Below are 16,573 nucleotides of genomic sequence, written 5' to 3' on the forward strand. Positions count from 1 at the left end.
GCCATTCAATGGTCGGCGTGACCTAGGTAGCTGTTTCTTTCCTATTCATTTTTAGAAGCGTTTTAGTTAAATTAGTTGTCGAAGACACGCCCTCGTTTCGCATTTTTATTTAAAAACAGTTTTCTCTAGGCTTTTAAATTTAAAATAAATTTGAAGCACACAAAGATTCAAAATACAGAATGAATACAATTTTCAACTGTAGGAAGTCAATATGACAAGCGTACATGTTGTCACTTGGTAATAACAACATGTGTGAGTGTTGATTATTTGCTAGGAGTAAACGCTACGGTTTCTTCTGCCATTATGTGTTAATAAATGTGGCGGTATATATCGACAGTATAAGTTGATGCGAACGTTGTTTATAACTGCACTAGTGACTCTGTTGTGATTTGGTGATTTTCATTAACAATCTGCACGTGGTAGAATTTTGTTGAAGGTCAGCAGTGTAATTTTGTTCGTTCACGCTTAGTAACATCAAAGGCATCGGTCCGATCATTGTATCGTTTTTGTCGGGCATCACCTGCAGAAAAAAAAAGAAACAAAATGTTACGGAATGTAAATAAATATTTTTCCCTACCCAACGATGCTCGCCCAACTACTATATTAAGATGCATGAAACAACAACAGTTTTGTTAAATCATAAGAAGCTTTTTATACAAATTTTTATTAATCAAATACAGAGTTTTCCAAACGCTACAACGATGAAGAGAGCCGTAAAATAAGAATGAATCAAAACTCCTCAACCTAAACTTCTAAGTACAATATGTATTTGTAGGCGCATAGACACCAAAAGTGAAGCTCTCTTCTTCTTCTTATTGGCTTAACGACCTTTTAAGGTCACGCCGGCAATGCAATGGCTTACTAGACTTGCCGATGAAGCTTTACGTGAAAAAGTTAAGCTTTACGAAAGTTAAATTAGTCAAACTACAGTGAGGAAAATTTATTCAAATGCATGCAAATATTCATGAATAAACTCTTTCTGACTCTTGCAATTACTATTATGATCAAATTAATATGTGCCTACGTCAAACCCTTCCGTTAATTATTTCAACCTACAAGATGCGATAAATCATATCCCCATAAACATATACAACCTATCGTATTCAAGACATAATTTCAATAAAAAATAAACGATAACAATTTATGGACTGGGTGAAAAGAGGAATATAGATAGACACCAAAATGAGCAAACCATGCTCATTTTAAAATAAGTAAACGTGATTCGTAGTATACATACACTAACGCAACACAAATGGAATTAAAGTACACTATACAAATAAAACTACTACATACAATGCTATTCATACCTCTTTGATTTGTTAGTATTGCCATTTATTCTTTAGTACATTGCTTCTGTTGGCGCACTATTTGTTTGAGAATGTAGTGGTGCAATGATGCTTAGTACACGCGATGTCCGATCATTTGTGAAGTAAGAAACAGAGGACGTTACATAACACCAGTATACGGTAGTATCAGTTGCGTGGGCTGCATGCATTAGTGGCAAAACGATAGTTAGTACTATGATCTACAGCGCTAGTGAGTGTTATGCATCATCTGTGCAATACCATTTAGTATCGGCGGAAGCAGGAATGGCATTAGTTGGATCCATCGAAATGACAGTCGTTCCGTCCGTGAGTGGTTCCGTAGCTTGCGACAGCTGGGTCGGTTGTTGTTGTTGGTTAGAATGGTTAGCATAGATTTTGGATGGTTTCCCGCTGTAAGCATTGGTTTCGCCGGTGGAATCGGCAGACTGCAGGGTTTTCGTTTTAGTAGGGTTGCTTTCGATTGACTCCAGGATCGTCTCGTTGGATGTTTGTGACGGTGGTTCGCAGGTGGCGGGATGTTTTTGATTGGGATTGTTAGTGGATGGGTCGGGAAGATGATGAGTAGGCTCGCCGTTTGCGGAGGTGTTCGTGTTGATAGAGTTACTGTTCAAATCGTTACTACTAATGGAGATGCCAACGGAGGGAGATTTCGGCAGATTTACAAGATTGAAGTTACCCGCAGAATCCATATAATCATACGATGGTGAACCATTGCTACTACCAGCATGAGGATTATCGTTGCCACTGATGGCGCTGTTATTGTAAGACGTACCCCACATAAGAACGGTCTGACGTTGTGGTTCGTTGTGGCGAACGGGCGAGGAGGATACCGAAGATTTGGTGGTGCCCAGTTTAAGTTCTTCCGAACCATCACCGTTCCGATGGCGATGAGTTGGATGAGCGTGCTGATGCATATGCGGATGAATTTGCTGAATATCCGAATGATGCTGCACATGATGATGGTGTTGAGCTTGTGGCTGCTGTTGCTGATGATGGTGGTGAGTGTGACGGTGAGCCGGTTGATGATGAGCACCGGTATGATGGTGTTGTGAGTTTTGTGACCCATGATGTGTCGGTTGGCTGCCATGGTGCGTATGACGCTCCAGCCTATCTTTGGTCGGTGTGGCGTTACCATCGATGGTACTGCAAGGATCGACCAGCTCCTCGGATGAGTGTGGGGAAACACTCTTACCCTGCTGGCACGAACTTTTGGGGACATGAGGGGATCTTGGATCGGTACCGGGAGCTGCTGCGAAGCCACTGACAAGATAGGAGGCTTCGCTCGAAGCGCATCCACTAGGTGCTTCAGCTTGTTGGGACGATTCGTTACTGGCCGGGTGCGATTGGCCCGACTCACTGCCAACACCGTAGCTCTTTGTCCCCTCATGCCAGCGCATGGTGTCCTCTTTAGTGATTCCATAACTGTCGTACGGAATAAGCCCGTTAGTAGGAACAAAGGTGGATGCACTAGTGCTGGTATGATACTCGGGATAGTAGCCACTTACACCTTGCAGCCGATACTGGTGGAAAAGATTATCGGGCATCGGGTAAAAATTCGACGAATGAACTGGCCCGGTCATATACACGTTGTCTGGTGCGGTGCCGGGGAAGTGGGCTGCCGGTGAATAAACGCTGTTGATGCTGTTCGAATAGGCAGCTGCGGCAACTGCAGCCGCCGCTGCCGCCGTCCCTGGCGGCCCACCAGGAATATAATCCACGACGCTAGGTGAAACCTGTACATTGAACAGTAGGTGGCAATAAAAAATTAGTACTATTAGGACAACGCGAGTAGAAGATGGATTTGGAATGGTTTGTACGAATGTGTTGTTCTTCACTCAGAAGGCTCGATTACAATGGATCGACGATTGTTCTATGTGTATGGTTTGGTCATACCTGTTCGGTGGCGCACTGGTTCGGCAGTTTACGTTTATGGCGACAGGTAGAGAGAAAGTCGCGAAGCTGTGTTTTGTAACGCCGGTTGGCACGCTGTTGGGAAGTCGTCGGCGAGCTTGGCGCACTGCTGTTGTTTGAGCTAACGATCAGCTGATCCGATTCAAAGTAGGTCGACGAGATGCCTGCATCCAGATAACTTACCTATTGAAGGTTAAACGCGTGCAAAAGAAATAAATTGAACGTTAACTCATCACCACCCATTCGCCATACTTAAAATACATACTTTAAAATCCATCGTGCGCTTGCCAAGCAGATCTCGACCTTCCTCTTCCATTAATTGACGATGTGTGCAGATAACGAAGTCGGGCTTAGAATTTTTATACACCAACCTAGAGCTGGTTTGCAGCCATTGCCAGGCACCATCTTTCTTCTGATAGCGATAGGCAATCATACCCGAGGCTCCCGTTTTTAGTACTAAAAGGCAGTGAATGTATCCTAAATAAAAAAATGCACAACCCAGAGACCGCACACACCACACTCACATTCCTGATGAGCACTAGCCACGTACGCCAAATCATCGTAGTGCACCAAATCGTATCCACCCATGTTTGCCAATTCGGAATCCGAGTATCCGAGTGTATTTTTTCCTCTGCAAAATTAAAAGGAATGAGCACGATTTAAATTTATATTTTACAAATTCTCGACACGAGCTGGTTTGCTGATTCATACTTATGATCCATGGAAACGAGTGAAAAGTCCAGCTTATGCTTTGATTTGAACATGTTTTCCTTGGGTGGAATCTCCAGCAGGCTAGGCGGTCCGAACGGGGTACAGAACGCAAACAATGCAAGTGGTGGTTCTTCGTTCTTTTTATTCTGGCCATGTAATATTTTCACCCGTCCTCTAATGTCCAGGCGCTGGTGTGGTGTGTGATACATTAGGAAGAATTTCAAATGATGTAGGTACTTCTTGCATTCAAATCGGTCCTGGAACACTTACCAGAAAGCCAGAGGTGTTGTCGAGCAGACAGCGAAACCTCACGGTAAAGCTTCGTTCCAAGAGTTTGTCCTTTTCCGGCACCAACGCTTCCGACAATTGAATACCGGAGAGATCAGCCGGTAAAAAAGAGTTCCACAACAGTTGCTTCTGCAGCTCTTCTCGATCTTCCGAGTGTACGAGCTCGTATACGGATTGGTGAATGATATCAGACTGCTCAGGGCGTGAAAAACAAATTAGAAACGATGCATATAATGTACATTCATACCGAATGGTTCTACGATTGATAACCTAAAAATGAAAAGCGTGTTGGATACAATTACCTGATGAAATCCCAAATAGCTTTCAATCGTGTGTGTTGCAAAAAATACTTCACCCTCGCAAGTAAGAATCATTATAAAACCATTTAATGCCTAGAATTAGTCAAAAAAAAGTGAAATTTAGTATGTCTTTTATCGCTCTCTTTAATGTGAGGATGCGTTGTTGTTGTGTAACACTGCGTGTACATTGTGCAAACTCGTTGCGAACTCGGTAAAGGCCTAAATTCTCTATAAAATAATTTAAAAAAAAAAGTGGCAGACTCGCTGCTATTTGTGGTGCGTACTGTATGCGGATCGCAAGTTCGCCAAACTTGGGCTCGAGGTTTTAGATTACTTCCGAAGATCTTTTTATCAAAATTTTAGCGATCATCACCTTGTCGGTACGGATTAGGAAAAAAAAAACAATTATAATTCATAAAGGCCGAAACGTTCGTTTGGCACGAGATTATGGTCGGTAAAAGGCCAAAGTTTCTCCGCAGCTCAAATACAGAATAACATATCGTTTATACTTCAATTTAGAAGAGGAAGTTCTAATATTCATGTATAAATAAACATTCAAACTCGGTATTGATTCGTTAATTTTAAAGTGTGTTCACACTGAATTCCGAAATTTTAATCCTTTATCTACGTACGGCACTGATTTTGACGGTTTTATCTATAACTCAGTTATTAAAGCTGCATAATAAATCCTAAGTACTATCAAATTTTAAGATCCGCGTATCTCGAATAAAAACTGTGTCTAGATTAACATGATATGCGAAAAAAAGCTTATTGTAAAGATTATTCTCTTTGATGGAGATGGCTGTGTTATAACTCATTTGTTAAGTTGTCTGCTGGTTTTTTAGTTTACTGCTTAATAGTTTTACTGAGAATTTTAAATAATTGTAGATAGCACAAAAAAAACAAAATAAAAACAAATAAACATCATTCCACCGCTTTCATCAAATTAAAGGCGTGCGTAGAGATCCGATTTAAGGCGCACAAGTGATTAGTGATTACAAAAATCGCAGAACTGTATAAAATAAGAAGCTTGATCTAAGTTCCGCTGTTAACGCAGTGGTAGAAATGGGTTTCCAATCAAATATGCTATTAAATAACGATTACCTAGCGGTCGGAAAGATACTATAAAGCATTCACACTGAAACATCAGCACATCGCTACAAACACATGTTGCTTCACTTATCCGTTTTCTTAGGGCTGATATTTCTTTAATTACAGTGTGAAGAGCCTACTCGTCTTGCCGGATGCGGTACTGTCGGATGGTGCGAACGGGTTGCTGGTCCGTCACAAGTCTCCCTACTGCTATCATAATTATGATGGTCAGTATCTCAGCTTGTAGTTTGGAACATGAATGAGGCTCTCACCACATAAATGAAATCATAAAAAAACATTGCTTCGAAAGACATGCCAAACGGCATAATATTATAAATTTATATATTATATTTATTATTATTAAGAATGAGGGCGCGTTGCGGTATTTTCCTAAAACGGCCACAATTTCATATATTTTAAGATTCAAATAATGATTCCTTTATTTGGCTGCAGAAACTCCATCACTTTCATCATTTGAATCGCTCATACTCTACTTTTTGGCACTACCTCGACAAATGACAGGGTATTAAAATACAAATGCCATGCCTGGCTTTCGGGACTTGATTTCATCGCTTGGCGATCCAGATGGGATTCAGTACACGGTTCTGCTATACAATGCTCGCTATGCTATGAAAATCATTCATTTGCAACACTGACAGAAGGCGGTTTGTGCAAAAAAAAAAGTAATAAGTTTTTGGGGTTTTTGGTTTGGAGCACTCTGAAAATATTTGCTAGTCTTGCTATTAGAACTGTTAATCGATCTTTAATCGATCTGACACATACCTGTAAGAACATATCACTGTCGACAACGAAACTATGATCGTAGGAGGTAAAATCTCGCGCACGATAATTTTCATCAGAAGCGGAATGCGACACCAGTCCATTTTCGCCCTTTTCTTTGTGCATTACAACTGTGGAAATAAATATATATATAAAAAAATATAGTTTAAAGTTAGTTGCTAGTGAGTCCTATACTGTAGTGTTATATCGCAAAAAGAACTGAGACAAGCCAACGGAAGCTTTCACATTTTGCGATAAAGTATTTAAAGTGGAGTGATCGTTCGTTATAACTCAACGCTTCTACAAAAAAAAAGCTCATTACCCTCATACTGATCACGTTGCTTATTACTTGGATTGGAGACACTTTCTATTCTTCATAGGACCTCTTCAAGAAACCGAACTTTATTAAGACTTGACTTCAGAAACAGACGCTTCGGATCAAACGATCCTATTGTGGTAATGTCACGAGCATTCAACGATTTAACGGACCATTCATTTAATACACACAATGCAAGGATCAAATACGATATCACGGCTATTTATAATTTAATTTTATGATGGATGAAAACTTATCTAGATTAAGATAATATAAAGATTTGTTAAAGTTCTCATTGGCGAACAAAGTAACAAATACAAATAAAATTGATCATCCAATAATTGATCACCCACTTCATGCTTGCTATAAGGTAAGAAACAGGATGGAATAAAAACGTTTATGATTTATGGACAAAACCCTCTGCCACCGCTAAACTTTCCTATGCATGCTATTTCATCCAGTTGCAGTTTGTACTAAATCTGGGCTTACGACATGAGCCCTGTACTATATAAGGTTGATCCAGAGGATGTTGTTAATACTAAGGCCAGAACGAGACATCCGTCCAGTGTTATAGCACGAGTCAGCTAATATATCTTAGCTAAATATTAACTAACTTATTAATAAAAATCCGACTCGGTCCGGTCTTCACACAGTAGGACCGGAAATCGAATGAAAAACACTGAAGCTTCCGTGAAATACGTGAAAAGTATTGCCAGGAATATGGCTTATACCTTATCAAAGAAAAGTATTTAATAAATCCTAACCTATAACACAAGCATGTCATTGCCTGTAATGCAATACAGTTTAAACGGTTCAATTAAGCGAAACATTTCTCTACGTTGATAAGTTAGAGCATATGAAACATGTTTTAGTTGAAGTGTAGAGCGGTCTTACCTTGGAAATAGCTTTTAATCCGCAGATAGCTGACCGACAGCCGAAGAATGCTTAATCGATCCAGTTTACTCAATATGTTCTGCTCAAATGGTAACAGAGAGGCGAGAAGATCCAGCTCCGCGTTCAGTCGTTCTCGGTGACGCTTAGACGGGTTGCTCTTAGTGATGCCTTCTTTCGGAGTTGCCTTAATGCTGTGAAAAGGGTAAATGTAAACACACGACAATTGTACAATCATGCCTCTGCTCTCGCGCTACCTGTTAAGAGTTGCAGCTTTTAGCAATCATTGTTCCTTTTTTTACTTTCTTATTTTTCGGTTGTTCTGTTGTTGCCTTTCGGATTTGCAACACTGATATGAAGCGAAATCATCGTATGGCGGAAGGTGTTAAATCGTTCCAACGTGTGAACGGATGGTTTAATTCTTTTGGTTCGGCTCTGTTTTTGTTGAGCGATACAGAATATATATATTTGTGTGTAAGAGAGAGAGAGAGACAGAGAGAGAGAGAGAGATAGATTGTGTGGGTGTTGCATTTTTGGATAAGGTGTCCAGCTTAAGCGAGCGCAGCAAAAAAGGGTTTTCCAAGTAAGAACATCCTGGTAAGAAGCGTGTGTGTCACCTTCGTGTAGAACAGATGTATGAGAGTAATTATCAACTCAAAAAGGAGCAGAAAGGTTAGGACCATTCGTTTGAATGCAAAACTGCTGGATGCAATCGATAGTCAATGATTGCACAACGTGAACTGGTGGTTCAGAGAGTGGGTGAATTTTTATAAAAGCCTTGGTTATTTGATTTTAGCCATATTTTTGTTACTTTTAGTAGAAACAGAATGAGCAATGCGGCAGGAATAGGTACAGTATTAACATTTTTTTTTTACAATGTATAACACAGAATGCATCCATTTTCTTACTTCAAGATTAGTAGAATAAGCATCATATTTAATCCTTGTCACTAGCTCAACTGTTGAATTTTTTTAGTTCTGATCTTGACCACCATTTTTATTCACTGTGAAATGAACATTCATAAGAACGCTTGTATCGAATGGTTAGCGGAACAGAATCAAACACAAGAAATCTTCACTTTTTTTATTAAGACTAATGGCAAAACAAACTTGCAGTCCCATTTCTTACTCCCGTAATCGGAAGACAGGACAGCCAAATGAACAGTTAAAGAAGCAAGCCCATATCCATGTCACCGCACATCCACCACAGCCACACACACACACACGCCGCCGTATCCACTTCCTGCTGTACCACGCGGCAAGGGAAGGTGAGCTTTTTTTTATCGGATTGCAATCGAACCCCGTCCATGAAACGACGGACAGTAGTAGAATGTGGTAGCAAGTAAAAATTAAACCAACCGATTGCGAATGCCTCCGAATGCGAGTTTTCGTTCGCGTGTAATTCAGGGTACGACATTTGGTTAGCATTTCAGCTGGAGGTGTTGAATTAATCATAAGCCTAAAACAGCATCCGATGCTGTAGCGGGAGCACCGAGTATTAGCGCAAGGTAGAACGGTGGTCATTTAAATTTAATTGCCAAAAAGGGCTGGGACTAAGGTTTCTTTTTAGCGTTTTGATTTAGCGTCGCAGCGTTTATGTATGCAAACATATGCACGTGTATTGCCTTGCAGAAGATATTTTAAATGGAGACAGATCAATCGAAATTCCACAAATTCTCACCCAATTCGCAAACAGGATAGCATTTTGTTAAGGTCAACTCCTTTCCTACGCAGTGGGCAATGGGTGCAAAAATTAATGCATCAAATTATGCCAGACGATAAAATGTAAATGTATACTTGTAGAAGCAGTACGCACAGCTGAATGGAGCAGACAAAAAAAAAGAAATGAAATAATAAAAAAATAATAATTGAAAGCGAGGCGGTATACACGTTACGGACGTGGTATCAAATCCCGTCCGTGCTGTAACACTGTGTGCAAAATAATGACACAGCCAAGACTTTCCAGAGAGAGAGAGAGAGAGAGAGAGAGAGAGAGAGAGAACAAACGGAGAAGAAAAATAAGATAGTGTAGAGTAGAGAGCAGAAATCATTGAAAAGTTTAAGGTTGTCTTGTCATGTGAGTTGCTTGTAAGTTGGAACTAATTATTTCCTATGAATACAGTGCATTCCCATAATGAAGCTCGCGAACGCAAACCATTACCAATTAACTTAAAATCATTAGCACAGCCAAAGTAAAGGTGCCGCTATGCTAAGCTTTGGGTATAGTTTTATTATTAAATACCACTGCCATTCTTTGCGCACAAGGTGCTGGATCCACCGGGCTCCACGTCTAACTATAAACCACCATGCAAACCGCCAATGAAGCAGCGTGGAACCCCTTTCCCCACTCGCGAGGAAAGGGGGGCACATATTTAATTTACTTTAAGCATTCGTTATGCTCATGTGGTTAAAGGGGTTGAAATGTTTAATTCATAAATTGAAGTGCATAAATGCAACTATCTGCAGGGTTAGGGCAGCGTAAAGAATAAGCTGCGGCTTTTATTGCTGAAACGGAGCGATTAAATTGAAGCTGCAGTGGCTGACTGCAAAATAGCATTTCACTTTGGTGCACTTGACACGAGTACGAGCTACGAAGCTATAATAATTATCCTTCTAGCTTTTGTTTTATTTTTGGGGCCATCTTTTACTTGGCCATCAGACTTGCTGAATGGATGACTCGCGGTGGCAACACTGACACCTTTACCGATACGTGTTGATCAACTATCGGTGCACCTGTATTTCATTAGAACTTCAATTGTGCAAAACATTGGGCAGGTGAAAATGGCCAACAGTTTTTGACCATTCTAATTGAGCATTGCCTTTCGTAGCTTCGATAGTCTGGACTGCAACAGCAGCATATGCAGTTTCTACTTTTAGGCTTGTCCCTGTGACGTTCGATCAGACAAATGACTGTATCGAGGGCACGACACACTTTCTTTCGCTTAGCAAATGTTCATTGAAAAGCATCGAGCCACGATCGTTGGTGAGCGGTGCACCAGCTTTCGTATATCAACCCGTCGTCTTCTATAGAATAACTGCCGGCAAAGATAATTATTACAGTAAAACGGCACATCACGCAGCTGCCGTACGCTACGTCCAGCACACTGTACAGGCTACGAACGTAAAGAGTATCACCACCGGGAAAGACTGTTGCATATTATTGGAATGGTCGTGTAGAACTGTTTTGGATCGGTTGATTTTGGACGGGTGCAACGAAAGATGAGTGATCGTGTGTTTCTGTTTAAAGTTACAATTTGATGTGTTTTTAAAAACGGTCTCACTTTAAAACGGCTTTCGTTCAAGATTCAAGATGGCTTTCGTACATAATTGATTGTCGAGTAAGTTTATCTTTAACATGGCATGGTAGTGTAGGTCTGAATATAATGCAAAATAAAACACTGCGCTAATGAACCATAAAGCTTGTCATCCATCCGCTAAATTGTATTAATCCCACTCGTAAAATGAAGCTGATCATTCACTATATTTTACCCGAACGCGAATCGTGCGCTAATCAATACATCAATAAATAACTTTCGCGAATCACGAACTGCATTCTAATGGCCGATTATCACACATACACAACAGCGAATAATTAGTCGCTGAATCAATAAGAGGCAAAAAAAGAAAATGCAAAAAAAAAAAAATACAAACACACAGCAGAAAAGGAAACAAACCAACAAGCTGTGCATATGCAGCAGCTTAACGCGCCGCTCGGTTCATGTTCATCGATGAAAATATGATATTTTTTGATGGCAGCATTATATTTATGTACGTTAAAAATGAATTTATAACATATGTTTCCTCCTCCCCTGAACTTTTCGGACACGAAGCGTTGCATCGCGAGAGTTGTGAGAGACTGTATGTGTCCAACAAATCAGCCAGATGATAGTTCACGATCGTGGTTCTCTTAAGCGTGTTTACCTTTAGAGAGGCGCGATGGAACACTGGTGCCAAAGTGTATGGACCAGGACAGAGACGGGATTCGTGTGTGCAGGAGTGATGGTTTTAAGATCAGCGAGAACTACGCGTTTGCGTCGTATGTCTGGGCCGAGGGGCAATTTTGCAGATCTTACTGACCACTCGTCAGCTGGTGGTTCCATTTGTATAATGAGACCGCTTTTCCCTACATTCTCATGAAACATCCGGTTCACTGAAATGGAACACAAAACTTAGGGGATCTCTGTCGGTTCCGTTATGCACGGGATGGCGTTTACTTAATTTATTTCCTGTCATTCTCCTATGAGCACGGCCGTTGCATGGCAGGACGACGGGGTGAGTGACCCACAGGATAACTTTCTTCAACGAGGGAAATGGTTACAGGCTTACGGCGTTGCTTACCTGTGCTGTAGCAACGATTTTTCTAATATCAACCGGACAAATCCATGAACGGACCTGCCGAACACAGAACACTCCTTTTTTTTTTTTTTGTTCTTGCTTCGCCTCGTTAACGCGCTCATCCACCAGTACCTTATCCTGGGCTTCGAATCTAATATCCATTTAGATTGAACTGGCGTACAAGCGGCGCCCTTACAATGGTGTGCGGGTGCAAGATTTCTTTAGGGAAGGATATTGCACTATTTGCGTGTATTTTTATTGCCTTGAAACCATGATTAGGAGGAAAACAATGGAAAACTGGGCACAAGCTTGCCAGCAAGGGCTCGGTACAACCCTGTCTTCTTTTTCTTTTCTAACCTTAGCTTTGTTTAAGGTCTATGGCACACGCGTCCTTCGGTACCCTTCATTTTGTGTGTCCTTTGGCTGTCTTTGGCGGGGAGACTCGGCTTCGCAGGTACTCGCAACCGAGGGTGACTTGTACCAGACAGTGAAAAACTACCACCTAGGCTGGATATCCTCCTCCCCCCCCCCCCCTCCCTCCTTCCTTCTAATACTGATACTGAAGAAAACCCAAAACAAAGGTTATGAGTCACGCGCATTTTTAATAACTCACCTGGCCCTAGCCAGTTGCCGCATCGCGGGTATTGCGGAAAGGGTGCGTTTACCACTGTTGCCAGGTCCAAAATCCCCCACACCAACAGGAGCATATGTTTTGGAAGCGAGTTGATTCACATCAAGGGAATAATGTTGGTTGCTTTTTTTTTTTTGGTTTTTGTTTTGTTTTGCTTTTGTGGTTTACAGGACGACGGGGTAGACTTTTCTCCCGGGAACTAATCAGGTGATTGATATCAACCGGGCTGGAAACAACAAACAATGCTTGGTCGATGTAACAACTGCTGAGAACGGAAGAAATGCTCAGCAAGTCATACCGTTGACGGATGTTGAGACCAGTGCGTTGATCATTTGATATCGATACAATCGTACCGGCGGAAGGGACACGATTCAATTGGTTTGTATCACTTGCTAAACAAAACAAAAGTGCACAGACAATTGAGAGTCCACGTATCAATAGGCGGAAAATGATACCCATTATGAATGGTACATGCTTCGATTCGCCTTGGAGAGGTCACTTTAGACGCCGGTAGGTTTGCGGTCAGGGCTGTAATCTGTTAACAATAGTGAGTAATGGAAATGAAATGACGCAAAACGACCCTTCTAGTTTCGGTTGGACGGATTCACCTAGCGTGGATTGTTTGACTCACGTGACTTTTATTTAAAAAGGAGACATTAGAAATGAGTGCCATCCGCTGTACTTGTCCCAAAGGTGTAGTTACCAGTCTATTATTCGGAAATCGCTCGAAAACTCTAGTTGGTTTTATTCCATTATCAATAAAACCAATAATCAGTTAAACAAAAACAAAATAGTTCACTAATTGGATAAAAGTTCAGTTATTGAAGTTAACGTAATCGTTGCATATCGTAATATTGTTATCGTAGCATAATCTGTCCAAGTTTTCTGTTGAAATCGAGAAAAAAAATCGTGTTAAAACACGGTTGATTGCATTTTAATGCTCGTAAGTATTAATTTAACATTGCAAAATGTTTCTATACAAATTTAACTTCTTTTTCTTGTCTGGTCCTTTTTACAATTTGTCATAAGCAACTGCTTTAGTAAAATGGGTTTGATTTGATAGATTAATAGAGAGTTTGATCGTAATAGATTTGACGAGGAAAAAATTAATGCAAAATTCAAAGCCGAATAACAAACGAAATGTATTATTGAACATTCGCGATGCATAAATAGTGAAATTGAAAACTTTTGCCTTTCGAATGTACTACACAAATCTTAAATAATTAAATTGCAGGAAATAAAAGTAACAGGCTTATTAGTTGAGCTGGACATAAAACATTTCCTCTGCTAAGAAAGATATTTTTTTACATTCTAAGGCCATATGTACAGTTGGTACATGCGTTTACTTTATTGTTTCGGTAATGCGAAATAAGTACCCCTTTAGAAACTGAAGGTAGCTACTAGAGGGTGCAAGAATCTTAGTACTTATGGCCCTATTCCGAATCACTAAGACACAAATGCACGACTAACTTTTTATATCATTGCGTGCGTGCGTAGTTTACTTGGACACTGTTAAAAATTGTGAAAATATCTCACTCGTTAATTGTAGCATTTTTAGATACATTGGCCCTCGGATTGCCGACATACATCTGAGGGCAAATGTATCTAAACAATGATGCGTGCAAACGCAACGAAGGCACAACGTTACGAAGTACGATATTAGCGAAAATCTTAATACTCTCACAATATTCGCCAAACTAATGCCGAATTTCGTTGTGCGTTGTGTGTGGTGCTTCGTTTAGTTTGTAGCTGCACAGTAGTAATATAATTTATGTTAACGAAACAATCAACTCGTTTGGTGAGGACGAAAGATCGATAAAAAGTAGCTGAAACAGCGAATGCAATGCCGCATCAAAAACAAATAAACAAATTTTAATGAATCGTCTACCTAGGAATTCGGAATCAAACCAAACACCGGGATGGCGAGGCGCTTTCGGCTTGTGAATTGCATCTACTCGTTTGGCCATGTTAATCATGCTGTGGCAACAGGCACATAGAAGGGCAATGAATGGTGCGTGGTGCAAGGTGTAGACGGGCTAACCCGTCCGCGGATGCCTGGGGCGAGAAGAAAGCGGGAAGAAATTAAACAAACAAAATCCCTTTTGGCTCCAAGATATCCCGGAGCTCATGATAAACGGGTTTGCGTTTAGTAACATGTTATACCAGTAGTAAAACTTACTGCAGAAAATGGGATTTTTACAACACCACGCGTACCATCTCAGCCCGGAAGCCAGCTCTCTCGCTGCCAAATCTGCGACGCGATGAACCCGAAATCAAGGCAGAGCATAAAATTTGACTTGTCATGGATACACGCAAGATCCCAATATGTTTGTCCGGTACTAGCTCCCCGGCGCGTGAGGTATCCTAAAAGGCAAATCTTAAAATTCTTTTAACCAAGCCAGCCTTGCATTGCACGCCCAGCACCGTCCATCTATCGGTGTACAAATTATTCCACCGCCGAGAGCTGAGCCTAACGAACAAGAGACCAATAATATATTGTTAGCACAAGGTATCGATGCGGCGCTCCGGGGAGCTGAAATGCATACAAAAAAGCATCTCGAAGACGAAGCGTAGAGCAGATGCAGAAAAGAAAATATAGTTATGAGCAAAGATCCGCACCGTTCGGTCTGTTGTTTTGGCGAAGAATTTTCTGTTTCGGTAGTTTCTGGCTGATGATGTTATTTTTTGTTTTGCATTTTTGAAGGCTGTATATTTGCTCCACAGGACACATTTATTGCGACGGGTCGCAGAATGGCACAAACGGTAGTGTTTGAAGCTAAATAACAAATTGTTTTAACACTTCATGTGTAGTTGAAAAACTATGGTTCGTATTACATTGAAAGAAACACAATGAAAACACACACAAAAATAATAATAGCTAACAATAAGCTGCGAGAAATTTCAAAAATGTTTTAGCTATCTTATTGTTAAACGCTCTGTTTCTTCTTCTTCTTGGCTAAACCACTTACTAGGTCAAGCTGGAGTCATCGTTTGGCTTGCTAAACTTTCTGATAACACTTAGTTGAACAGTCGGTCCACACTACTGGGAAACGGTACGAAAGGGGTTTGAGTCACTGTTCCCGGCACAAAGAACCCATTCCCCTCGGTCAGCAGATTCAATATGATAGCTTCCCCATTCATTTCGCTTAGGACCTGCGAAGGACTAAATCCGCCACTGACCGGGCCGCCCTTGAAGCCTCTACCACCAGGAAGCTCTGTTAATGTAGGGTATTTGTAGAATATCTCTTACGCTAAGCGTCCGTTTTGGTGCATACAGGTCCATTTTTACTAGTGAATGTGGTGTTATGAATTCTTGCGATAAAATCTTTACTATCTGCGAGCGTAATCGCGCTACAATTTTTAATAATAATTTAATAACAAACAAGTTTCATATGAATAATTAATAACAAAACCAAAAAAAAGACAATTTTTATTTTTTTTAGGCCAAGGGCGCTGAGAACCTTACTGAACTAGGATTTTGAAAAACACGAGACGCACAAACTGATGCTTATATCCGACACAAAACATAAGAAGGATATTCATAAAGAAACTGAACTAAGGCTTGATCTATTAAAACAGTCGTGCGTGTAGTACTCATATTGTTGTTGAGTTTGCGGCCAACAAGATTTGTTAAGCAGCCATCCCTTCTTTGTTTTGAAGTCGTGTTTAATGTTGTTCAAGCTGTATTGTATTTGAAACACACATACTTTTAGAAAAAAGTGTGGTTAAGTAAACAATGAATGTTTTCATTTCCCTTAAAACCAACAATGGTCGGCTTCGTCCTGACGAATCATACAACACCCTTTCACGCCGTGATGCCATCCGCTTCACCAACACCATCATCTCCCAACACTGGAACTCCACATGGCACAACGTAGACCTCAGCAACAAACTCTGTCCTATCAAGCACAACACCTCTTCATGGGAAGATATCGAATCCAGCCACATCCAAGGAGTCCTTTCCCGCCTTCGTATAGGTCATAAACGCCTTACGC

The 16,573-nt window shown here is 40.8% G+C and overlaps 1 protein-coding gene across 1 annotated transcript in view; it reads right to left on the minus strand.

Annotated features, from left to right (window-relative positions):
- Positions 1-1,473: 1,473 nt before the first annotated feature.
- Positions 1,474-16,573, minus strand: part of LOC126563547 (circadian locomoter output cycles protein kaput) — a 20,857-nt gene continuing 5,757 nt past the window's right edge. Inside the window, exons 2-10 of the mRNA XM_050220192.1 lie at positions 7,617-7,807; positions 6,410-6,537; positions 4,538-4,627; positions 4,218-4,427; positions 3,948-4,135; positions 3,761-3,867; positions 3,502-3,692; positions 3,219-3,419; positions 1,474-3,058 (exon numbers count right to left, since the gene is read on the minus strand). Of these exons, the coding sequence (XP_050076149.1) occupies positions 1,544-3,058; positions 3,219-3,419; positions 3,502-3,692; positions 3,761-3,867; positions 3,948-4,135; positions 4,218-4,427; positions 4,538-4,627; positions 6,410-6,537; positions 7,617-7,807 (2,821 nt within the window). The 3' untranslated portion in view covers positions 1,474-1,543. The remainder of the gene's footprint in view (positions 3,059-3,218; positions 3,420-3,501; positions 3,693-3,760; positions 3,868-3,947; positions 4,136-4,217; positions 4,428-4,537; positions 4,628-6,409; positions 6,538-7,616; positions 7,808-16,573) is intronic.

This window comes from Anopheles maculipalpis, chromosome 3RL (assembly GCF_943734695.1).
Source record: "Anopheles maculipalpis chromosome 3RL, idAnoMacuDA_375_x, whole genome shotgun sequence".
In the NCBI taxonomy this organism is placed as follows: domain Eukaryota; kingdom Metazoa; phylum Arthropoda; class Insecta; order Diptera; family Culicidae; genus Anopheles; species Anopheles maculipalpis.